The sequence below is a fragment of the Adiantum capillus-veneris genome, chromosome 13, assembly GCF_014529385.1.
Source record: "Adiantum capillus-veneris isolate H3 chromosome 13, ASM1452938v2, whole genome shotgun sequence".
NCBI lineage: Eukaryota > Viridiplantae > Streptophyta > Polypodiopsida > Polypodiales > Pteridaceae > Adiantum > Adiantum capillus-veneris.
This window is the reverse complement of record NC_140943.1, coordinates 93,577,631-93,603,659: the sequence shown is the minus strand read 5'-3', so window position 1 is coordinate 93,603,659 and position 26,029 is coordinate 93,577,631. Positions and strand designations below refer to the sequence as shown.

Genomic DNA, 26,029 nt, shown 5'->3' with positions numbered 1-26,029 from the left:
CATAGCTACTTGCTAGAAAATTGCTTGTTTTTTCTTTCATGGATGTATCAATTGCTTTAATGAAAATGGATCCCCTCGGACAAATCAACATCACATTAATCAAGGGTTTTTTCCATCAAGAGAAATTGTACATCCGCACTTATGTAATTAGTCACCACAAATCCTTTCTTCGTTGTGCTCATCAAAGCATCCTTGAAGATAGGATTACGGATTACACTAAAGGGGATTTCACAAGTGACAAAATCTTGGGTCTGCTTGAGACGTAGCTCAAGCAACCGTTGCTTGTCAAATGCTTGATGCAAAGCAAAACCACTATGTGTCTGTTGACCACCAACCGACGTTGCACTGTATCCTTTTAAGTGAGAAGTGGTAGGTGTTGGGTTTGAGCCACCAAATGCTTGATTGTATACAATAGTATTAGGGGAGCATTGTTCACCCCCTTGTGCACATGTGGGCTGGCTTACTGCATATTCAAAATTCATCTCCACATCCCTCTCATTCAGTGAGCTAATTACTTTTGGACAGACCTTCTTTTTTCCTTCAGCAGCAAGCGCCCATTCAAGGAATTTGTCTTGAATACCCTTGGGAAGTTTTTTGCAAGCTAGCATGTTTCCAGGTATTCTTAACACATGTTCTTTTATCATGTATGCATTCTCGCTAAATTTATGGCCACAATATTTACACCTCAACCTCGATGAGGACTTTCCTGCTATCAATTCATCTATGTAGCTCCACTCATATCCTTTTGCCATATTGTAAAGGGGTTTGTGAACATCAACAGAAGTATCTATCAACAGTATAGCTCAAATTAGTTTCAATCTATACAAATCATTTCTACTCTACTTAAAAATCAAATCATTACCATTACTATCTTATTTGAAAATTAACAACCATTTACAATGTCCACAAACATAGGCATTAACATTTCATAATGTATTATTATTTAAATCATAAAAAATCATCTTCAGTGTGAGCTTTCACTCTACACATGGCGAGGAATCACCTAATTTATATCTATATAGCTTTCAAGTGTGAGTAGACTCTACACATGGCAAGCAATCTCCTAAATCTACTTAAATGACCTTTAGGTGTGAGTCAAGATCTACACGTGACAAGTAATTTCTATTTATCCTACCTACATCACTTCCAAATGTGAGTCAAACCCTACACAAGGCAACTGATTACTATTCTACCTACATAAATCACCTCCAGTGTGAGTCAAGCTCTACACGTGATAGGTAACTCTACACAAAGCAAGCGATTACTAGTCTACTTACTTAAATCGCCTCTAGTGTGAGCATTGGCCATATGTTCCCCTCGAGATCAGAGAAAAGCTTCAGTAAGAGCCAAGGCTAGGGTTAGCTTAAAATATTGCATGATAGTGGTAGATGCATTAGAGTTTTAAGGATTAGGAATGCTTAAGAGTTTTGGCTAGGTATATTCAAAACTAAAGGTATATTCCTAGTAGGAGAACATACACTTGAGAGGTGAGATACATTCAAAAATAACAAGGCCTTATCAAGAGTTGTAAGGTCCACTTTTGAACCAAGAAGTACTAGATCTTTAGGAAAGGTTACACCCAAAGAGGTAGCTCTTATTCTCATACAGTGCAAGAGTTAATAAACAAGATCAAGATCAAAAGTTAGTAAAGCCTTGGAATGAGTTAGTGAACATGTCATGCCATTGTGTGTGCGCGCGCGGACGCATGCATGCCATTTATTCTAAAAGAGGCCATTATCTTAGTCTAGAAAATTATAAAATGATCAATATAGTATTATGGCTAATAGAAAACAAAACCTTTCTCTTACACAGAGATATATGCAACCAAGTTAGGTACAATAAGAACAAGCATCAGTTATGGATTTTAATGCCCAATAAACCAGCAAAAATATCCCCAAAAGTATTAATGTAGAGGCCGATATTCCCCTGTCAGAGAAACAAACATGTCATGACTAGATTCAAAAATAGAAAGCTAGTTATGGCTTTTATTACCAAAAACACATAAAAAATGTCTCTTGAATAATCAACCAGAGGTGGAAATTCCTCCACTAGCACTTAGTGATGCCAAAATGATTCAATTAAGGCTAGTTTTGTAAATAAAGAGTAGGTATAGTACGGCTTGAAACCTAATAACATCCCTTATTTATGCAATAGTCAATAACATGCCGAATTTTTAAGAGAGGTTCCCCATACCAACGACATAGACAGAGAAATCAAAATTGGTATTCTCAATCTCCCAGCCAAATCTATCTACTAGCCCATCTCAACTATGTCCAAATGAGTGCTCAGAAAAAAGCCTCTTCATATACACATAGCCAACCAATTTTGCAAGACTATCTTCGGACAAAGTGAGCATGTTTGTGCTTCTATATCAAAAAATCCCCCATTTGTGTAATCATCACTGGCACAACCTCTTCTAAATAGAGGTTCTTCACCAAAAGAACTATTTGAGCTAAAAATAGAGTCTATCTTTGAAACAAAGGCAATAAAATCTAGAGTAGGTACCCTCATAAAGGGAACTTTATAATGAGAAATCCTTTTCGGAGAAAAAAGAGCTTGGATTTCCAAGCGTAAAGGAACCGGCTCTTCCATAGTTTTATGCAAGAAAATACTCATAATAGACCAAACAAGGGTTTTGAAAGATCATAAACAAGGGGGAACTATCTACCTAAGATGAAGACGATGCCACCTCCATGTTGTTTTTAACAAACTTTGTCATGAAGCACTCAAGAATGCAAACAACAACCACCAAAATCCTGAATGTAACTAAGTGAACAATACCAAGGGAAGTGAGCTCGCCTTTATATAGGCTTGAAGGCAGATCACTATGTATCCATTTGAGAGAGTGAAGAGGTTTCTTGAGTTTGTCTGCTATGGAGTGCAAGATTGTGGAGCCATCAAAAAATGATGAAAGCATGCTTACCCAAAATAGGTGCACAAACTTTAGTCAACATTTGAAAGCGTATCATGGCCCGCATTTGTGTCTGGTCAAGGAGATGAATTACAAAGGGGGTTAGCACACTATCGTTCATTTGGATAGAGCTCCTATTACATGAATGCCTTTCCCTGAAAACCCCAAGAGTTGTTTCCTAGAGATAAGGGTTCTAGTATTGCTAGCTTGTGAGTCAAGGAGGAGGGCCCTGCATATAGACAAGTGTGTGTTTGATACATTACCCACAACTTGAACCTAAAGATTCAAAAGAGATCCAATAGAGGCGGGGAGATCTTGCTTCAGAAAGAAGAGAAACATTAAGGATATGGATGAAGCTTGGGAGTGTGCGGTAGAGGTGGCTTGTAGTGATGGGCAAGATCCACGAACTATGAGGTCTCTCACTCTGGATGGGTTTGTCAAGTGTTCACAGGGCCGGTTACTTGCCCGTGCTTTGCTTTAATGATATGCGTAGCTTCAAGTGCTTTCCATTGTAAATGTTTGGCTCACGAGAGAGCGAGAGAGAGAGAGAGAGAGAGAGAGAGAGAGAGAGAGAGAGAGAGAGAGAGAGAGAGAGAGAGAGAGAGAGAGAGAGAGAGAGAGAGAGAGAGAGAGAGAGAGAGAGAGAATAGAAGATCACATGCAAGTGCACCTTCTAGAGCAGAGTGCTACACAGACACGAAGAGAGGAGAGGTGAGAGAAAGAGAAGAAAGACACAGCGCACTAAATGTAATCTCCCCCCGTGCAAGAGTGAACATTTTCCTCTTACATGTATTTATTTATAGAGTTTTTAAATGCTCAAATTTGATTACAAACTATTTGCACAAACATAAAGTGACCATAGCTCATAACGAACTCTTTAATAATACAATATCAATAAACTTGGTATCCAATTGTATATTCCATAGACCAACCACCTGATTTTCCACCTATCACTTGTAATAAATACATGTTTATCATTTCCATTACATGGAGAATACAATAGAGTTGGCAAAGTTCAAAAAAATATTATCCTCAACTGGTTGACTTTGCTCACTTTTTGATTTGCTTGAAAAATATTGTTCGACCTTTATAATTCCTCCTCGCACCGATGATTGATAATCCTTGACTCCTTGAAGCCCACGTAGAAGGCGTAGCTCTTGAAATAATCTTGGATCATGATGTGATTACCACCTGTGCTGGTAAACAAAAAAACATTCATTAAACAAAGCTCCAATGATTCAAGCATATCCACCACCCATAACTACTTATAGCAATCACACACATTAAATATCACACATATCACCAAGTGGGCTAGTGTATGGTTAATTCTTGTGTAGAGCTCTAACCAAGGCAACACATCTTTGTGGAGTACTAACCACAGGCAACACATGCTAGTAGAGCCCCGACCAACCCCGACCAAGGTAACATTTGTTTGTAATGTTTAAGTCCCCTAAAGTTGTGACCGTATAGTGTACAATGTTGATTGACAACACCCATTCTTGTGTAGATCACCAACCGAGGCAACACAAGAGTTATAGACAAAGCATTGATTGAGGCAATATGGTGTAGATCACTAATCGAGGCAACACAATAAACTTGTATAGATCATTCATTGAGGCAATACAATCAAGGACAATTACTTTGGCATGTTATGAAAATTGGAATCAAATAATGATTTGTTATCTTTTTATCCACCTTGAATATTTGTTGTTGAAAAATACGATCTAATGTCCAAGGCATCTTTCCTCACCTACCTTATCTCACAACTTGGTTGAGCTTATGCTCTAGTAGTTTTTGGGAGCCTTTTTAAGCAAGTGAGACAACATGTTATGAGATCTTTCCTCCTAGGCATGCTGAGATTTAAAAGTCCTAGCCTCCTCCCCTTGCTTGGAAATATTGTGTTGACTTTTGGTTTGCTCTTGGTGGTTTCATTCTCACCCATCCTCATCTTCAAGTGTTGGCGTGGTCCTCCTTGGTTGGGCTCTTTGACATTCAACACACATGACTTCTTTTGCCATAATGTAGTTACCTTCTTGGGTCATTCACATTGCAAATCTTTCAGTAGCTATCAAGAGTCCAATCTTACTTTCCCTTTGAAGATTTCTAGGCCACCTTAGAGGATTTTTTAAAATGATTTTTTGGCTTGCCCCAAAGGGGTAAGGACTTAGTGATGCCTCCCCTTTTTGTTAATGAAAGAGGGAAAGATATTTTCTTTCAAAAAAGGAGAAAATAAGGACCGCCTTTCAAGTTTCCCTTCATTGTTCATGAGTTTTGAGAAATAATCTTTGTTTGATTGGATGGGTCTCATCAAGTCTCATGTTTTTATTGGGTAGTGATATTGCACTCAAAGGTAAGTTAAGGTTATGAGCACTTCACCTATACCAAGATTCTCTTCTTGCGGTAGGCATGGAGCATCTTGTAGCCCTCCCTAGCTCATTGCTCATCGTGTTGATCTCCAACTACTGTTGGATAAGGCCCAAATTTTATCTTTTTACGTGCTTTCATTCTTTCCAATTCACAGTAGTTACAATCCAATTGTAGGATCACTGTTGTGCACAACTTTGAGCTCATCCCACAATTGTGCTTTCATATCTATTTGCTCACAGGTATTCATATCTATTTTCACCCTGATTTTGTTGAAAAAGATCTTGAATAGTTATCTATCATTAAGTGCCTCTCGTTTCTCGTGTAGTCGGAGTTGTGTAGACTGAAGTGGTGGTACAGTTCTTTGTCTTGTTTTCAGAATATCCTTTGGCTTGCCCACTGAGGCCTTGGTACTTAGTGATGTGATACATCTTATTTTGCTAATGAAAAATGAAGCTGTTTGTTGTCTTTTAAAATTTTTTAAAAATCCACAAAAACATTCTAGTCTCTATCCTACTATTTTGTGTGTGGAATAATGGAGGGACCAAGGTGTCAAATCAATAGACGGCATCGCTATTAGTGGACTCGTGTGAATAATACTCCACTTCAAGTGAATATCCAAGGCTTGGTATCCCAACCTTGAAATCAATACCTGCAAGATGGGACCTGCTCACCCTCTGTGTTCTAGGCTTGGTATCTCAGTCCTAAGATGAGTATCTACATGATCAGACTTGCTCACCCTCTCCGTTCTAGATGACCTTGAAATTTATTGCATTTATCTCCCTCACCCGTGTTCAGTTACTAATTGACCCCCAACTCGCTCCTGCGGTCTGTTCCGACAACTGGATTCAAGTCTTGGTGTTCTCAATCCTGATAGTATGCTTTATAGGACTTTCCCAGCCTGTGACTACTGAAGCCATTTGATTCCATTCTTCCAAAAAACGTGTCTTTCTATTGCATTTTGTTGCAAGCTACTGCTATGCAGCAGCTTTTCTAGTTCTTGAAAAATGACAACATCCACTTTTATGCAACAAATGAAAGAGAATTTTTGTTTTTGATTGGATGAAGTTGGTGTGAAGCAAAAGACCAGTCATAAAGAAGCTTACAAAGTGAAATAGATTTTACTGACGTAGTCTATAAATTTGTATATGCCTCATAATTACATGATAATCAATTTTTTTTTTTGTTGCATTGTTTCCTCCATAGAGAAAGAACTCGTGCAAGCCCTTGGTTTTTAATCATGCAACACACAAAAAATTGTGTGGAGTATGGTCCCACTATCCAAGTATCTTGGCGCCTACCTAGCCATTGTCTCCTATGGCTACCCTCTCGCCGCATAGAGCAATGAATGGAGAAGAGATGAGATGTGGCATGAGAAATGTGTAAAAACCAAGGAGAACATTTGGATGCATTTGTTTTGATGCTTGGCAAGAGATTACTTGTTTACACGGAGGACAATCACCAAAAGTACGAGCCTCATCAATTTGTTTGTCCACATTGCTCTCAAGTTATGGTTTTATGGACATGATTGATATTATATGTAGATTATCACTCGCTATTTTGATCAAGTCTCTTGCAAGAACAAAATCACACTTATATACAAACATTTCCTCTTTTTTTTGCACTAAATCTAGCTATCAAACTCTTCTACTTTCATTGTTTGTATCACTTAAGTGGTAGGCCTCGTTAGTTTATCACTTGTTTTAGTTGTAGCTGGCTCTTCCATTGTAAGAGCCGAGTCCCCCTAGGGGCTGGTGATATTTGTAGCATTAGGAAGATTAGGCCATATAGGTGTCACACCAGACCATATTCTATTTAATAAAATGAAGGGGACACAATCCTAAATGCTAGCAATACTGCTCATTATAGTTTTTTTCCTTTCATTACGGGTTGAAAAAGAAAACTAACGAATGAGAATTCTCCTTACCGACTTTACTTTTGGAGCACATTCATCTCCTATTCACTTTTACTAGATACACATTCACTTTCCATCCACTCCTACTAAAATCAGAATGTTGTGCTTGGCATTAAATTCTTGTGTGACCGCAATTCCAATTTACAAACGCTTCATTTCTGAGAGCACAGGGGGACTCGGTTCTAAGTCGCCCAGGACGTAATTAGTATGCAACTTGCCATGGGGTAAAAGCTCGCATTTGAAGGGCCCTAGGAGACGCTCCAATAGCAGAAAGTTGAAACTCAAAAGTACGATCATGCAAACATGAACTCATTGCTTCCCTGATTCATGCGCTAGTAGCTCGTTCCTTCAGGCAGACGAGGAGATGGTGCTCGATTCGAGCTCGCTTCAGTCCGGAAGCAAAAGGGTTCGTGCCGAGGATGAAGTTTATCTTGATAATTTCCATGTACACAAGAGATATCTTAGCGAGGTGCGTCATTTACGTCTCTGCGTTCTCTGTGTATTTGTTGCCGTTGTTTGTTAGAGAGAGAGAGAGAGAGAGAGAGAGAGAGAGAGAGAGAGAGAGAGAGAGAGAGAGAGAGATTTCTGTGTAATTGATGCTGAAGATTTTATATGGGCGTAAGAAAAATGAAATGAAAGGGTTATTAAAAGTTTTGAAGGTGATTTAAAGCTGCAAGTGTTTTGGTACCTTTTGGGGGGGGTGGAGAGACCAACCTACTTGGTTTTTTGTTACTATTCCTCTCATGCGCAGCTGAGCCTAACTTTTCCTTGCATGTTTATCGCTCCTGCTTATGTTCCGTCACCCCTTTTTCTGGGGTGTTTTCCGGTGGGAAAAGCCTCCATGAAATCAAGGGAGAGATAGCCACTTTCTTTGTGACGATCTCAAAAATCTCATGTAACAAGAACAAGAAAGGAATCTGCAACACAAGAAGGAAAAGCTTGTATCTTGGGAGAGGTCGTTTGCGTCTATGCCAACGATCCTTCTCATCAAGCCAAAAACCTAAGCAGCAAGATGGTTTGTCATTTTTCCTCTTGTTCTCATGCAAGGTTGACTCAATTTTCTTTGGAAATCACGAATGACCGCATTGTAAAGTGCAAAGGTGTCTTTTTGGTGCATCCCTTGAACAACAAGCTGCGCCCACTAGATGACATCTATTCCCTTCTTTCTGGTTGTGCTACGAACAATGACTTGTGTTATGTTTTTATATTTTCTAGAGGGATTTTTGAGGTCAGGAAGTTGGTTTCAAGTATTGTTGCTCATTGTGGTTTGGTTATTCTTTGCTCTCGTTGTTGCATTTTGGAGTTTTCCCAATGTACAAGGTCTTGTGTCAACGTCCCCCTTTGCTTCTTTGGAAAATGGATATAGGCATCTCTTGTAGAAATCTGAAATGGCTGTCTACCATTTTACTCCTCAATGGAGTCTGTCGAGGAAGCGAAGTCATTGAACTTTTGATGATCGGTTGAGATTGTGAACAATTGCAGAGGGCGCCTCTGTCCACAAAAGTCTAGGTAGCTCATGATTCTTGAGCATAGGTTGTTGGAGATATATCATCACTAGATGGTGCCATTTAAGGTTGCATATCATGGCTATATGGTCACAATGGCCTTGCATATTGTCACAAACTGCTGATGTGTCAAGCCTCTGAAGAAGAGAGCCAACCTACAAATCCCGGCCGAGGGGCCTAAACCCTAGAGGCAACAGTAGCAGATGACAAAAGTTTCACCAACTTATAGATCCTCGTTGAGTGGGGGCAAAATAATAAAGTATTTACCAACTTTTGGGACCTCGTTCGATGGGGCCTAGGTCACCAAAAAATAAAGCTGGACCCACCTAATAGTAGCAGACGACAAAAGTTTCACCAACTTATAGATCCTCGTTGAGTGGGGGCAAAATAATAAAGTATTTACCAACTTTTGGGACCTTGTTCAATGGGGCCTAGGTCACCAAAAAATAAAGGTGGACGCACCCACACACACATACACACAAAAGCTTTTACGTAGGTGGTTGATGACGTGGCATGATTGTATGGACAATCCCTAAGTTTTCGTTGACATGCTGACGTGGCACTGTATGGACGCCCGCGTATCGCATTGACATGTTGACGTGGTAGTATGGATTTTTGCAAATCGCGTTGATGCTTTTTGGAGCAGGTGATGTTGGACTAGATGCTTTAGCTTCATGCTTTTCATGTAAACTGCTTTTGAAGGGCCAAGGGCCTTTAAATATGTGCTTAGGGTCCATTCTCTGGCAGTCTTCCGCGTGGAAGTGTAGAGTGCAAGGTTTCGGCGTTGTACTAAGTTGAAGCAACATAAATAAATACCGAAAGAGGCGCCAGGGTTTGGGGCTCTCTTGGGGTGGAACTCTGCTACTCCCCGTCTCGTGTGTCGTGCACTCTTTCTCAGTTTAGTTGTTTTGAAGTGTTTAAAGTTGTCTTGTCTTTTCTTTTTTGTTGGCACGTGGTGGCCTCATGTTACGCATATGCTTTTTAGTGCATTTAGCCGAAGTAGGAAGTCGTTGTCCTTGCCAACTGCCGACATTTGTGTGCAAATCTATCATCCAAAGGATTTGGACAAGTTTGTGTTGTTGAACCTCTAAACAAGGCAGGCTACTGTTTGGGGAGCAAATGGATCCCCCAAGCGACGTAGACTGTGGTTTGGGGAGTGTTTGGTTGTATTAGGCCTTTGAATCTCGTGGCCCGGTTCGCTCGAGGAGTATTCATGGCTGAGTGTGGCCTTTGAATTTCTCATGGCTTGGAACCTCGGTTGTTAGGGGGAGTATTCAGCGGCGAGGTTATGTCTTTGTCTTGTACTTGCATCTGTAATCATTTGTGTTGCATCGTGATGTGCCAATCGTATTTGCTTGTGAGATTGCCTGGGTATGTAATATTAGTGCATTGAGACATGCCTTTAAAGATCACCGCAGTCTGGGTGTGATGGCTAACATTGCTATGCTAGAATATTAAGAGCGTCGACACGGAATGAGAAAACTGATTGACCCTCGAAATGATCCTCGGATTTTTGAACTAATGTGATTGAGTTTTGTAGGTCTTATCGCCGACGATTACTCTTTCAAGAGGGGGGTATGTCACAAACTGGCGACGTGCCAACCACTGAAGACGAAGGGGCTTAGGACTCCTTGATCCTAAGCTTAGCCAACTTGCAGATCTCTGCCTAGAGCATGGCGTAAGAAGAAGAAGAAGAAGAAGAAGAAGAAGAAGAAGAAGAGGACCCTACCAACTTATTGAAGATGGCTTAGGGGCCTAAAACCCAAAGAGGGTTAGGATTAAAAATCCTAACCTTGCCCAACTTACAAGAACCGGCCCAAGGACCTAAAACCCTAAAAACAACTAGCAGAATGCAAATTGCGTGAGCATGATGACATAGCAAGATTGTACGGACCAGCCTGCAATTGGCGGAAGCAACTGATGGCGTGGCACTTTGTACAAACCAGCCCAATGGTCGCTTGCTTTTGGACCAAATGCTTTTAGAGCAATTGCTTTTCGTGTACCTGCTTTTGGATAGGCCAAGGGCCTCTAAATAATTCGTATGGGCTCTCTCTCTCAGAGTACCACGTGGAGAGTAGAGTAGAGTTTCTAGAGCTTGTACCTTGTTGAGCAGTATAAAGAAAGAGGGGTGCCACACTGCAGGGTTTGGGGTCACTGCCGTTTGGAGTGGGACTCCGTCTCTCTCTCTCTCTCTCTCTCTCTCTCTCTCTCTCTCTCAATTCAATTGTATTGAAGTGCTAAAAGTTTGTCCTAGTCCGTTCTTTCCAGTCGGCACGTGATGTCGTCCCATTGTACATGTCATGCCTTGCATAGGGTTTTTTTTAACCCAAGCGATAGGTGACAAGTCTTTACCGTTCCTAATGGCTTTTATTAGTTCTTGTAGATCTATAGTTTCCAACTTAACAGTTTTGAAGTGCACAAATTTTAAATATATTAATTTTATTAAATAGAAATTACACTAAAATTTTTTAATTTCACTAAATAGAAATTACAGTGAAATACAAATTTGAATATCCTAATTTCATTAAATAGAAATTACACTGAAAAGAAGAAATTTCAATATCCTAATTTAATTAAATAGAAATTACACTGAAAATAAGAAAATAGTCAAGTTAGCAACATTCTAATTAATTGTCCTCAGCTGTTGTGCTTGTACATATCCTTCTAGAATCTTGGGATAAGGTGCTAATTCTTGCTCGGTCATCCATTGAGCATTGAAAGTGGAGTAGTCCTTATACTTTCGTGTAATCTTTCCGGACTTAAGTCGCCGCTCTTGATGGTGAATGATCTATTGACTGAAGTAAACTAACATGGAAAGCATTGTAGATCCTCCAATTAGGTGGTAGCTCTAATCGGAATGTTACATCGTTCACTTGGTCAATTATCTTAAATGGCCCATAGTGATTCACCGTGATGCTGTAGGTGATTGCATCTGTGCAGTGCCTAACCTAGAAGCCCATGCAATGGCTTTTGAAGCAGATGGCTAGGATGTAGAATTGCATGCCTTGATCTACAAGAAGGAGCTTATGGCTGTGATTCACGCCTTGTCTACCTCGAAGCATTATCTTCAAGGAGCGAACTTTGTTATCAAAACAAATCATGAGAGTCTAAGATATTTTCTTCACAAGGGAAATTAACTGAGAAGCAAATGAGACGGGTAAACTTCTTGTCCATGTTTCATTTCCAACTCCTCCATACGGTTGGAAGAATAAAATTGTTTGAAAATGTGTGCTAAAAAACTTGATCCTCGCATGACAGAAAACTTTTAGTGTGCCTTGTTTGATAACCTTGGTACGAAGTCTTCTACATATCATCTCCAAACGGATGGGCAGAGTGAGATTGCCAACTCCACAGTGTTACATATGTTGAAATCGTATGTGTCGGACAAACATTTTGACTAGGAAATTATTTGTCTCTTGTCGAGTACGCGTATAACAATGCCGTACATTCTTCTACGGGCAAAGCTCCTTCTGAGATCCTTTAGGGTAAGCCTTTCTCCCACCGAACCATTTAACTAAGGATAAGATATTTGCAATAGATGAGTTTGTCAGAGATATAGACACTGCCTATGGGCAAGTCAAGAGAGCAATGTTACGCTCTCAAGAAAAACATAAGAAAGTTGCCGACAAGCACAAAAGGAGTTTGGATTTGACAATCGATTAATTGGTCTTACTCAAGTTTGAGAAGGCGAGATTAAAGATACAATCTACTCATAAGCGGAAGATGGTTAAACTTTCCAACCATCTCAAATGGTTTCCTTAAGTCTAGTACTATCAGAATAGGACCATGGCTCAAAAGATGTTTTAGCTTGTCAAAGGCAGCTTGTTGTCTCTTTCCCCATTCGAAAGGGATCTTCTTTGTTAGGTTATGGAGTGGTCCCGTGTCACGTGCACATCTAACCCTATGTGCATGTGGACAAGCTGTAACTGAGGACAATTTAGGAAGTGTTCTGGCAACTTTGTGAGCGTGTAGTGTATTTTTTTTAGACAAAGCCTAAGCTTTTTGCTTAACTATTTGGACATAAACTATAGAATTTTGAGCAAAATTATCAAAGTTTTGTCAAGGTTTATAATAGTATTAGGAACAAAATTAGCTTCTCAAACACTATCTAAGTCAAAATGATTAATAAAGTGTAATATGATTTTCATTTAGAAGAGCTAATTTTCTAAATTTTAACATAAATTTTCTAACTTCAGATAAAAATTAAAAATTTAGCTATAAAAGTCTATACATCTTACCTAATGCTTATATTTTTGGTGATAGTATGTAAAATTTAACTCCTAGTTATAGCCAAAATCCTAGGGTTTAAATTGTGTTTTTAGCCAAATTAGTGATATTTAGCCAAAAAAATTTACATTGTGAGCGTGTTGCTAAATGAATTTTTTTTTTTGGAGTAATTTACTTTTATCGAAATTAGGATATTTAAATGCCTGCACTTGAACCGTAAGGTTACGAATTGTAGATCTACTGAAATTATTAAATACCATCAGGAACGGACAACTTTGATTTGTCGTATGATGGGTGACATTAAGCATCACGAAGGGGTTGTAGTGTTAGTTCGGTAGGGGGCAATGATGCGTCACGTGATGGGTGACGGGAGCATCGGAAAGGGAATATTCCGTTGGTATGGCAAGAAACCCGAATTGGACTGGGGTTACTGCTTGGGTTCTACTGAGAAGGTGCTTGTTGAGCATATGCTCCTGCTGCCTCTTCTGCCATTTAGTGCTAACTTGGGTTTGCTTATATATTAACTTAGCAAAATTGCCCTACCTACTTTTGTTGGAAAGTCACTTGAAAATAATAAGTGAAAAATACAAAAAATAGGGAAAATAGGCTAAATGCACTGGAAAATTCCCTTGACTGAATCTGATGGATTCTGAAGGGAATACCGATGATCATGTTGTGTACAACCAGAGGATATGCATCTATGCTAAGTGACTGGGCATGCACGGTCTACGAATAGACTCACAAAAGTGGCAGATCATTGCTAATCTAGACTTGACTGGACTGACTGAACCCTGATCATGCTGTAGCTTGTCCACGGACACATAGGGTTGGATGTGTCACGTGACAAATCCCAAGAAAGATGGGCTTGTCCAGCCTCCCCTTGTGTCTCTTTTCACTCATTGAGAGTGGACCGTGCACTTAGCGGCCGGCCACTCGACTTGAGGTGGGAAAAAGCAACCTTGGTGTGAGCACAAGGCCGCCAAGGGGTGCGCCCGCGGAAAGGAGTAGAACTCAGGTGAAGAGAAGATCCTTCTCAAACACGGTTTGCAAGCGAAAGAAAACCTCAAGAACCTTAAGATCCTCAAGAGACCAAGAATCCAAGAACCCAAGACCCTTAAGAACCCAAGTTCCTTGTGAACTTAAGAACCAAATATCATAGTGCATGGTCGTCACCCGAAGCGGAATGGATACTTTGCATAGAGGTGATGAGCATGAGAGAGGCGGCGTGATTTTTTCGACCCTCCCCTTTCGCCATCTCCGCCACGAGTTGTACTAACTCCTATGGAGCTGATGGCCAAGTCAATGATGGACATGATGCTGGCACAACAAGAACGAAATGAAAGAAATGCAATACAACAATAAGAAGCGAATCGAGTTGCGTTGGCACAACAAGAAACCAATCGCCTTGCTTTCGAACGCGAGCATGATGAAAGAAATGAACGAAAAGCAAAAAGGGAGACCGAGCGTGCAGCTCAATGAGAGCTACGCACTCAAGGATTGCTTCGACAAGTGTTAGCCTCGAAGACCGAACCACCCAAAGATCATGGGAGTTCCTCAAGTGGTGCAAGCCACGATGCGGATTCCAACCATCTAGTCACAGAGAAGTTTACTTTCAATAAGTATGACGGTAAGATGGATGCTACGGTTATTCATTCTTGGTTGCATCAATTTAATGCTTATTTTGCGACAACTAAGAAGACAAGAAATAACAAAGTTTGGACGGCAGCTATGTACCTTGCCGGTGATGCCATTAATTGGTACCACGCATGGCAAGAGGCACAATTAGCCGCGCACCTAGAGGAAGCCGACGAATTCACGTCCCTTTCCTTCAATTGTGTTGATTTCCAAGACAAGCTCAAGGCGCGGTTTATGCCACCTCAGTACCTCGCACGATTGAAGGACGATTGACGCGCTCTCAAGCAAAATGGTATGCCGGTTATGTCTTTTTCTAATCGTGTTTTGCAGCTAGGTATCCAATTACGCAAGTCGGATGATGAACGCAAAGAGGCATTCCTTTTTGGATTGGACGAGTATATCAAGTACGATGTCGAGGTGCTTGATCCAATCGATTTCAACAAGGCGGTAGCGATTGCTCTCGCACAGGAGATGAAGCACAACAAGGGAAAGCCTAAGGAGAACAAGACGTCCACAAGTATCTCGTAGACTTCTCAGAACCCTCAAAACGGTAAGAATGGTAACTCTTCTAACCAATCTTCCAACAGTCTCTTAGAAAGAATTCTTCCAATGAATCTAAGGGTAAGGCTAACACAATTGCTAAACCTAAGCTTACTCCAGATGAAAAGGTAACACAAGGAATTGTAGGAGGATACATCACATCGGAAGAGCAAAGCACTTATTCTAAGGAAGGTCGTTGTTATCATTGTCACATTAAGGGTCACATAAAAAGAACATGCCCTAAGCTTGAATCGAATGAATCTAAAGAATCCACAGAACCCACTTCCTCTGTCAATGCAATTAGTGACAACACGAGTGTGCCCCATGTTTCTCATGACCCTCCCGTTGATGATTCTCTCATTAAATGTTATGGTCGTACGTCGGGGCAGCGTTTTGTCATATTGTTTGACTCAGGTAGTATACATGATGTCATCAGTCCCTCTCTTGTTGAGAGAGCCCGCCTCGAAGTTAGTCCGAGATCTCCTATCAAGGTCTTTCGCTTTGTTCTTGGTATGGACGCTCTCATTACGGAGGAGTGCCTTGATGTGTTGTTTGCAATTCAACAAGCTGCCTTCACTAGAAGATTTGTTGTTTCTCCTCTCCTCAGGATGTGATAAGATTTTGGGCATTCGATGGTTTCGTGATAATAACCCTCTCATTGATTTTGAGGCTAACACTTTCACTCTCAATGCCAAAAGTGATTCTCCCATTGTCATTCATGGAGAGGACATTGTTCATTCTCCATCTCTCATTGCTAATATGCAGGACAAGATTGAACGGATTCAGGAGAATCCAAAGCATGACACGCAGGATTTGCACGATTGTGAGCAGCATGATGATTTGATTGACAATGATAAGCATGATGATTTGGATGATAAAGACAAGCATGATGATTGCATGATCAAGATGTGATTTCTCACAAGCATGATGAATTGCATGAAGAAGAAGTGATTGTTCACAAGGATGATGTGTTCGTGGGTGCTTTTTCTAGCGAAGCTAACCTCGTTGCAGATTCGATCAATCACGAAGAATCGATCTTGGCTCTCGAGCCTAGGTCCAAAGAACCCTCACAGAAAGTATTATGTGTTCGCATGATTGATACGCACGCATTGTTAGAGTGTTTCATTCGTGATCGTTTTCTGTATTTTAGTCAGCGTCTTTATGTGATCCCTTTTTGTCACGTGACACATCCCAACCCTATGTGTCCGTGGACAAGCTACACCATAGCAAGGTTCAGTCAGTTCCGATCAAGTTAGATTAGCAATGATCTGGCACTTTTGTGAGTCTATTCGTAGACCGTGCATGCCCAGTCACTTAGCATAGATGCATATCCTCCGGTTGCACATAGCATGATCATCGGAATTCCCATCAGAATCCATTCGCATCAGTTAGGGGAATTTTCTAGTGCATTTAGCCTATTTTTCTATTTATTGGTATTTTCACTTATTATTTTTAAGTGACTTTCCTACAAAAGTAGGTAGGGCAATTTTGCTAAGTTTCTATATAAGCAAACCCAAGTTAGCACTAAATGGCAGAGGAGGCAGCAGAAGCACCTTGCTCAACAGGCACCTTCTCAGCAAGAACCCTCTCCATTCCCTTGGCGAGGCCACTCCCCGCAGCACCATCGCCGGCAATTCACTTCTCTCTCCCTAGCGTTCCTCCCACGCCAGAGATCGCCAGCAAGAAGAGAAAGGCCAGTGTTTTTGACTTCAGAAGCTTCAGCGTTTTTCAAAAACCCTAAAAACGCAGAAACCCTAAAAACCAGCGTTTTGGTTTTTCAGCCATAAATGCTTCAGAACAGCAGCGTTTTCAGCAGTAGACACAGTAGCAGATTTAGCCCTTGAAGCCTTGCAGAAGATAGCTACTTTCAGGCCTCGAAAACGCAGCCAAAACAGTCATTTTCAGCCACCGAAACAGTCACGAAATTCAGCGATTAGAAGATCTCAGATTTCAGCCATCGTCGTCGTCATTGTCGTCGTCGTCATCGTCGTCGTCATTGGCATAGACCAAGTTGCATAGTCCATTGCATACGCATTGTACACCTTTGTGCAATCAAGACATAGACCACTCTCGTCGACGAGAGTGGGGCCTTCGGAGGAGGGTTTTACAAACTCTCGAGTGTCGTATCTCTTCTCTCTCCTTCTCTCAGTCTCATTCACTTGCACGCACAATATCCACTCACTTTGTTCGTGACCACAACACTCTACAAGACGGAAAGCTCTCTTTCCCTAAGAACTAAAAGGAACCTTGAGCAAATAAAGATCACTAATCTTGAGAAAATACAACATTCATTCCGCTGCACCTAACATTGGTATCAGATCTTTGGAAGTGTTCTGAATAACATTGCATACACAGTCTTTAGAGAAGACAAGATTTTTTTCCTTCACTTTACATGGAATAGGTACGTTCATGGTTTTGTGTTGGAGAGGGTTTCAGGAATTTTCAGCCATGGAGATTCTTGAAGACGAAAGAAGCAGGACTCTAGACGAAGTTGAAGCAAGAAAGGAGATTCAGAAGACTGTGTCGCTTTGCGGCCCAAAGAAGCAAGCGTTGCAGACCTTTATGAAGTTCAAGTACCGCACGACCCACACATCAGAGTCGGCCGGCGAAGAGTCCCTTCCAGGATTCCGGATGCTGTTGGCGATCTCTCTCGACGCCATACAGTTCGGTACCAGTACCTCACTTGAAAAGGAGGGGATGCCACGTGACACATCCCAACCCTATGTGTCCGTGGACAAGCTACACCATAGCAAGGTTCAGTCAGTTCCGATCAAGTTAGATTAGCAGTGATCTGGCACTTTTGTGAGTCTATTCGTAGACCGTGCATGCCCAGTCACTTAGCATAGATGCATATCCTCCGGTTGCACACAGCATGATCATCGGAATTCCCATCAGAATCCATTCCCATCAGTTAGGGGAATTTTCCAGTGCATTTAGCCTATTTTCCTATTTATTGTTATTTTCACTTATTATTTTTAAGTGACTTTCCTACAAAAGTAGGTAGGGCAATTTTGCTAAGTTTCTATATAAGCAAACCCAAGTTAGCACTAAATGGCAGAGGAGGCAGCAGAAGCACCTTGCTCAACAGGCACCTTCTCAGCAAGAACCCTCTCCATTCCCTTGGCGAGGCCACTCCCCGCAGCACCATCGCCGGCAATTCACTTCTCTCTCCCTAGCGTTCCTTCCACGCCAGAGATCGCTAGCAAGAAGAGAAAGGCCAGTGTTTTTGACTTCAGAAGCTTCAGCGTTTTTCAAAAACCCTAAAAACGCAGAAACCCTAAAAACCAGCGTTTTGGTTTTTCAGCCATAAATGCTTAAGAACAGCAGCGTTTTCAGCAGTAGACACAGTAGCAGATTTAGCCCTTGAAGCCTTGCAGAAGATAGCTATTTTCAGGCCTCGAAAACGCAGCCAAAACAGTCATTTTCAGCCACCGAAACAGTCACGAAATTCAGCGATTAGAAGATCTCAGATTTCAGCCATCGTCGTCGTCGTCGTCGTCGCCATCGTCGTCGTCATTGGCATAGACCAAGTTGCATAGTCCATTGCATACGCATTGTACACCTTTGTGCAATCAAGACATAGACCACTCTCGCCGACGAGAGTGGGGCCTTCGGAGGAGGGTTTTACAAACTCTTGGGTGTCGTATCTCTTCTCTCTCCTTCTCTCAGTCTCATTCACTTGCACGCACAATATCCACTCACTTTGTTCGTGACCACAACACTCTACAAGACGGAAAGCTCTCTCTTTCCCTAAGAACTAAAAGGAACCTTGAGCAAATAAAGATCACTAATCTTGAGAAAATACAACATTCATTCCGTTGCACCTAACATCTACATTGCATACACAGTCTTTAGCGAAGACAAGATTTTTTTCCTTCACTTTACATGGAATGGGTATGTTCATGGTTTTGTGTTGGAAATGGTTTTAGGAATTTTCAGCCATGAAGATTCTTGAAGACGAAAGAAGCAGGTCTCTAGACGAAGTTGAAGCAAGGAAAGAGCCACAGAAGACTTTGTGTCGCTGCGGCGCGGCCCAAAGAAGCAAGCGTTGCAGACCTTTATGAAGTTCAAGTACCGCACGACCCACACATCAGAGTGGGCCAGCGAAGAGTCCCTTCCAGGATTCCGGATGCTATTGGCGATCTCCCTCGACGCCATACAGCTCGGTACCAGTACTTCACTTTGAAAAGGAGGAGATGTCACGTGACACATCCAACCCTATGTGTCCGTGGACAAGCTACAGCATAACAGAGTCCAGTCAGTCTAGATTAGAAGTGATCTGACACTTTTGTGAGTCTATTCGTAGACCGTGCATGCCTAGTCACTTAGTGTAGATGCATATCCTCTGGTTGCACACAACATGATCATCAATATTCCCATCAGAATCCATCAGAATCAGTTAAGGGATTTTTCCAGTGATTTAGCCTATTTTCCCTATGTTTGATATTTTTCACTTATTAATTTAAGTGACTTCCCAACAAAAGTAGGTAGGACAATTTTTCTAAGTTAATATATAAGCAACCCTAGATAGCACTCTTGGGCAGATTAGCAAGGAGCACAACAGGTCCTCAGGCAGCAGGTACTCCCTCTCTCTCAGCAAGAACCCATCAGCACCCACAAGCCTTGGCGATTTCCCTCTCCAAGCCCTAGCATTTCCAGTTCCCTCATCGCCCACAGTCTTCTAGCGTTTTCAGCATTGGATAGATCGCCAGCACACCTACAGCCCCAACGTTTTTACTAACGCTACAAGCAGCCCCAGCGTTTTCCATTTTCAGCCCTTGTTGCAGCAGATGGTTCAGCATTTTCAGCATTCCATACTGCAGCATATTCAGCCCTAGATGCATGCAAGAGATCGCCATTTCAGCCTTCAAAAACGCAGCCAAAACAGTCATTTTCAGCCACCGCAACCCTAGACTAGCACTCTTGGGCAGATGAGCAAGGAGCACAACAAGCCCTCAGGCAGCAAGTACTCCCTCTCTCTCAGCAAGAACTCGTCAGCACCCACAAGCCTTGGCGATTTCCCTCTCCAAGCCCTAGCGTTTCCAGTTCCCTCATCGCCCACAGTCTTCTAGCGTTTTCAGCATTGGATAGATCGCCAGCACACCTACAGCCCCAGCGTTTTCCATTTCAGCCCTTGTTGCAGCAGATGGTTCAGCGTTTTCAGCATTCCATACAGCAGCAGATTCAGCCCTAGATGCATGCAAGAGATCGCCATTTCAGCCCTAAAAAACGCAGCCAAAACAGTCCTTTTCAGCCACCGAAATCAGTCCCAGATTTTCAGCCATAGCATTTCATGGACAACAGATAGAAGACCACATATTTCAGCCCTTAAGTCGTCGTCGTCATCCCCGTTGTCGTCGCCGGCATAGTCCCAAGTTGCATCAGTCCATTGCATCGTCATTGTACCACTTTGTGCAATCATAAGTAGACCACTCTCGTCGACGAGAGTGGGGCCTCCAGAGGAGGGTTTTACAACAGTCTCTGGTGTCGTATCTCTCTACTCTCTCTATCTCTCAGTCTCATACACTTGCACGCACAGTGTCCATTCACTTTGTTTGTGATCATAGCATTCTCTCATTAAGAATGGAAGGCTCTACCTTCCATAAGAACAAAAGGAACCTTGAGCACAGTTCGGAGCACTCATCTTGAGCAAAGCGCAAACATTCATTCCGCTGCACCTTACAATCTAGACTAACGAGGCTAGAGCTTGAGAGTCGAGACTTGAGACTCGAGAGGGTAGAGCTTGAGCTTTGACCCTTGAAAGCTTGTGTGCACAATGAAGGTAAGGGGTGGGGGAAGGGCATTTAAGAAGGGGGAGCCTCACAAGATAAAGCTCAAAAATCTGAAAATCTGCCATTCCCAGCCGATACTCCCCTATTCTCCTCGGGCTTCTAGGGTCATGCATTTGTGATTCAAGACTCAGATCAAGGAATTTTAATCCCCCCTAGATAGGGTGTAGTCCCTCAAATGGCAGACATTCGTCGTTCAAACACACATAGGGAACCCTTATTCTTCCAGATTGGGCTGTGTCCCTCAGATTTGAAGGCAAAGGCTTTCAAGAGTAATAGATGCAAGAGATTTGTCTCTTAGACTAGAGGGACCTAGGTAGGAGGTTCGGTTCAGATTGAGAGCAAAGGCCCCCAAAACCATCAGATATTTCTTGCTAAGTGCAAGCACAAGAGATCGGAAGTAAGAGTGGGAATTGTGCCCCACTTTGCTGTGTATGTTTTTGTAAACCTTCTTTCAACAAATAAAAGACATTCTGTGAAACAAGGGGAGAAAATTTGTTCTCAGCTCAATAGTTCTCTGTTCTCTGTACTCTCTCTCCCCTTTGTTTGGCTGAAATAAGTCAAATGTTTTTGTATATTCCTCTACTCCTACGTTGTGAACAGTGACACTCAATGACTAAATGAGAGAGAGAACGAAGAAGGAAAGGTAGCAAGGACCAAGGTCCAAGAAAAATGGGAAGAGGGCTTGATAGCAGTTTTTGTGGAGTTTTGACGTCCAAAGACCTCTCAACGAGACCGAAAGAATGAGCAGGAGGATCAAATTCTTATACCTTTCTTTTTTCATTATAGCTATGTGAGGCTGCACTCCTCCATTTTTCTTGTTGCTTTTAGTTGCTATCAAGCATGCTTTAGTGTACCTTGTGCAGTTCCTTTGGGTGTTTCGGGCTCCAGTAAATTTTGTTATAAACTTTTTGTCTCTTAGTTTGCCCTTTCCTTCTCAGCATGCGGACTTAATCTATTTCTATTGTTTTCAAAACCAGATGGCAACTCCTGACAAGCGGTGAGAACAAAAAAGACTTGCAATTACAGAACTTAAAAGAATTGAACTTGAAAACACCTTTCAGAAAGAGATAAAATCACCTGCACACACAGGCTTGAGAGGCGTAGTTCGTCTTGGAGAAGCGTTGGCTCCTAAGACGGGTGTCCCTGGCGGTGTTTCGAAAGAATAAATGGGTCAAATAGGTCTCTGGCTCTCGGTGGGCACATAGGCCGTACTTTTCTATGTTTAGACTACAGGGTTGCTAAAAGCCACAACTAAACGCACTTGATCGCTGGCTATAAAGCACCTGCCATGCCAGCACCCATCCGTACAGCGTACGGTCTGCCTAGTCATCAGGTTGTGACAATTTCTGCGAATATTTGGACTTTCTATGCTTGCATGTTTATGCACATCTATGTTTTATCTTGCCTGTGTCGATTGTATGTATCTATTTGTGTATACATGGGGACACACACACACGCGTGCAAGTTTGCACGTGCTTTTCTGCAGTTGTAGCTCATGTGACATGCATACAGTAACTCTTCCCCTACAGCCAGTGGATTACAACATTGTTGTAGTGTGCTCAAATGTCTGGAATTCATTGTTCAGTGATTGGCATTGTTTCTCCAAACGTGCAGAGATCCAGGTCTTTCTGGCCTTGCATTGTGCAGACACTGGCCACACATTTACCGTGACAGAAACTCAGTACGCAGATCTTTGTATTGGTATATGCTTGTTTGTGTGAGTGGTGTGGGGCTGTGGGAGCATATATTAATGCCTAGTCCTATTGGGCACCAACGATGCTAGTGGGGATCGTAGTATTTAGTCAATAGTATGCATGCTGGCACTGATAGTTGTATTAACTTATGGATCCACCTAGGTATATATGACTTGTGGATGACTTCCATGAGTCTATTCTTGCACTTTCCCTTAAAGCTGAATCTGGGCTTTTCCTGGAATCATCTAGGTATATATTTTTCTTTCTCCTTGTGCACTGTTTTTTGGCTCAATTCACAAGGATGCATTCTGTTCTTGTTTGTGTATTGATCGTTCGATCTTTGGTGTGTGCATGTGCAGGTGTGTTCATGTCCATTTCTTGTCTCAACTTTCAGGGCTTTAGTGCTGTTTTTTTATTATATTCACATGATGCTCTCTTGGCAGGTCATGGCATCAAGCCTCAATGGTTTAAAAGTTGGTGATTCATTTTCTGGAGGCTCAAAAGTCTCGCCTCAGACTTTTGAACCTATGGATTCTCCTGCTTTAACAGAGACCGCAGGTGTTTCTAAGTCATTATCTTCATATCCAAGCAATGGGTAAGGTACTTGTGCACTTAAGTTTGGTGCATGATGGCCAGTTTGCTGAATTAGTTTTTTGTGTGAACAGTGATGAACTATCCACTCTTGATTCATATATGTCAGACGACAGTGATGATAGCATTTGTTATAGAACTGGCCGCTATTGTGAGACTCCACAGCGCACATTCAGCTCCTTATCTGATTCGTCGAGGGCAGCTTCACCCCTAAAGTCATCCAAGGGGCCATTTGGTGGCAATAATGCGGTTGTCAGTGCCTTCTCCTTGTCGTCGATGCCTTTACCTTGCACACAGCCAAAGCAACGTGTCCCAGATGCAGAATCTCGTTTTCCTCCCTCACCAAGCGATCCTTGCTATGCTGCAGATCTCCGGCGAGCTGCTTTGCTGAGATCATTGCAACTGCGAGCCCAATCGCCTGTGGCCATTTCTGATGCAGCTGCAGTTGATGAAGCTGTCGATGAGTGTTTGGATACTTGTGAACATCATCTGGCTGAAGCAGAAGACCAATGCTCCCCTTGCTCACCCAATTTGGATGAGTTAGCAGCTGAACAAACAGCTTGTAATCATGATATGCTGGGATCTCCTGTGCATGGCACATATCCTGGCCAAGCTGGAAGAGGCTCTGGCCTTGTAAGGAGTCTTCTTTTGGATGGATGTACAAATCTTGTACCTGAGGCTTGTAGTGATGTAGTGCAAGGAGGTTTTACTGGGGCTGCGTCTACTGTTGATTCTACAACGCTTCAAATCGACAAACTACATAGCATGGGCATGAACCTCGAGTGCAGCTACTCAAGTCTATACACAGAGGAAGTTTCCGACAGTACCGACAAAACTGAGAGTGCACACGGAACGAAATGGTCTTCTCGAAGGTAAACCTCTTATGCTCTTACAAACTAAAGATTGTGTTGCTCTGGGGAACTTAAAAACCTTAGTTGATCGGATTATTTTCCATTTTATTGCCAGAGGTGACCGACTTTGCAGTTACTTTTATAAAGGTAGTCTTGGTAGGGATGCTACCGAAGAGGATCTTTAGAAACCAGCAACTTTGCAGCCTACGTCTTAGCTTTGATGACTCTAATCACTCTGAAATGGCTGACTTGAGTGGACGAGCTTCTTGACTGTTGCCAATCCAATTGTAAATAAACAAAGGAAGTGAACCCGAGTTTACTGTTTTACAAATGGTTTAACAATCCCCACAAGGCTTCTGCGATTAGTCATGTATTCACTTTAAAGGGTTTTTTAAAGTTCTGTTAAAAGGTCTTGATATAAGTAGCTATCAGGATGATATTTTTGTGAACTAGCTTTTGAGTTTCTATCAGGTGCCAACCTAATGTAGGCAATATCCTACTGAGAAGGTTGGCCAGCGGCCTATAATACAGCTTCAAAACTGTCTAATGTGCAGGGCAACGTAGTTTCATGGTCCATTGAGAGGCAGCAGATTTTGTCCCGAGTATACAGTTTTATTACTGAGGATAATGTAGGTTTTTGATGCATCACTTCCTGCTTACGACAATCTTGTCGCGAAGCTAGTACACCCCTATGTTAAGCCAACTTCTGCAGTGTATGATGGGTTTTGCATAATAGTTGAAATGATCTTATCTAAGCAGAGACTGGAAAAGGAGTTTGTGCTTCGTTTTAGAGGGCGGGCCTTTCATTTTAGAACTTGGACGGCAAGGCTAAACCTGTTGCTTATACTTTGATAAAATGTTCAAGTATCCTTTGTGCTCGTCAGTGTATGTAGAGCCCAGTTTGTTGCATGTTTTTCCAAATGTACATTATAAAGCTTACACTTGCCTTATGTTTTTAACATTTTTTGTTTTATATTGTGCGTGTAAAGCCTAACTTTTCACAGTTCACCACTTTTGATGATATGGTAAAGCCTAATTTTTTATCTTGGGCCAAGGTCATTATGGATGAGCCCTATGATCACCAGAACGTTTTGCGAGCTCTGTGCTTATGAAGCCAGCTGGCTATTCATTAGTGGGTCTGGTTGTAGAGATTCAGTTGATTTTGTTCAACAAGTCTGCTTAAAATCCTTAGGAGTTGCTATGGTTACCATTTTCAGCATGATTGTTCATTGAGTCGGTCTTATCATGAATGTAAGGGCCACAAGTTTTCGACTTAGAGTTAATCATCGTAATACAACTTCAATCAAGCTTTTAGATATTTTAAGGTGCAAGCAATCAAGACTAATGGGATGTAAATGTTGTGATTAAGCTTTGTATCTTGCACTATTTGATAAGCGCAACGATTTTTCTGGGATAGCCCCTTTCTCAAGGTGTTAGTCTCTCTCTCTCTCTCTCTCTCTCACACACACACACACACACACACACACACACTCCAGCAACAGCAGAGAAGGTTTCTGCTTTGACATGACGAATGTTTCTGTATGGTTACGACTCTGCATTGTATTTTGGATGGCATTTACTTGTAGCTCAATCAAAAAACTATTTTCATAACTGAATATGAGTTTAGTCACAAAGGAGTGAGCTGCTGTTATCAATTCATAATGGAGCCTCGAGGTTGGCAAGCTTTGTAGCTCTTTGAAACCATGGTAGTTGATAAAGCTAGATGGATGATCTCTTTTGGTTCTACAGGGCACAAGCTGCCATACTTGTTCTCCCTTGGGATGGTCCTTTGATTCTGTTCTCAGCTGTCTTCCCCACATCATCTCTCTCTCTCTCTCTCTCTCTCTCTCTCTCTCTCTCTCTCTCTCTCTCTCTCACACACACACACACACACACACACACACACACACACACACACACACACAACCACCACCCCAATGAATAGAAACATGCAATTGTAAGGAGAGTATGAAAATGTAGGTTGTATGATATTGGATTTGAACT

General features: G+C 41.8%; 1 protein-coding gene across 2 annotated transcripts; it reads left to right on the top strand.

Moving 5' to 3' along the window:
* Positions 1-7,356: 7,356 nt before the first annotated feature.
* LOC147444459 (pollen-specific LRR extensin-like protein) lies at positions 7,357-24,439 on the top strand. 2 transcript variants are annotated; one of them, XM_086527064.1, is made up of 5 exons: positions 7,357-7,659; positions 21,867-22,222; positions 23,027-23,178; positions 23,249-24,046; positions 24,141-24,439. In XM_086527064.1, exons 2-5 carry the CDS (start codon positions 22,178-22,180, stop codon positions 24,208-24,210), a joined length of 1,065 nt encoding a protein of 354 aa, XP_086383190.1. In that variant the 5' UTR covers positions 7,357-7,659; positions 21,867-22,177; the 3' UTR covers positions 24,211-24,439. The 2 variants fall into 2 exon arrangements, with proteins under 2 accessions (XP_086383190.1, XP_086383188.1); XM_086527062.1 differs by lacking the exon at positions 21,867-22,222 and having other exon boundaries at positions 7,360-7,659.
* Positions 24,440-26,029: the final 1,590 nt, after the last annotated feature.

Bases quoted from the DNA above. Each gene is read 5' to 3' on its own strand.
- LOC147444459 (XM_086527062.1), top strand. From the start codon at position 7,555: ATGGTGCTCGATTCGAGCTCGCTTCAGTCCGGAAGCAAAAGGGTTCGT. The intron at 7,660-23,026 runs GTGCGTCATTTA...CTCTCTTGGCAG, and splicing joins ACAAGAGATATCTTAGCGAG to GTCATGGCATCAAGCCTCAA. The intron at 24,047-24,140 runs GTAAACCTCTTA...TTTTATTGCCAG, and splicing joins ACGAAATGGTCTTCTCGAAG to AGGTGACCGACTTTGCAGTT.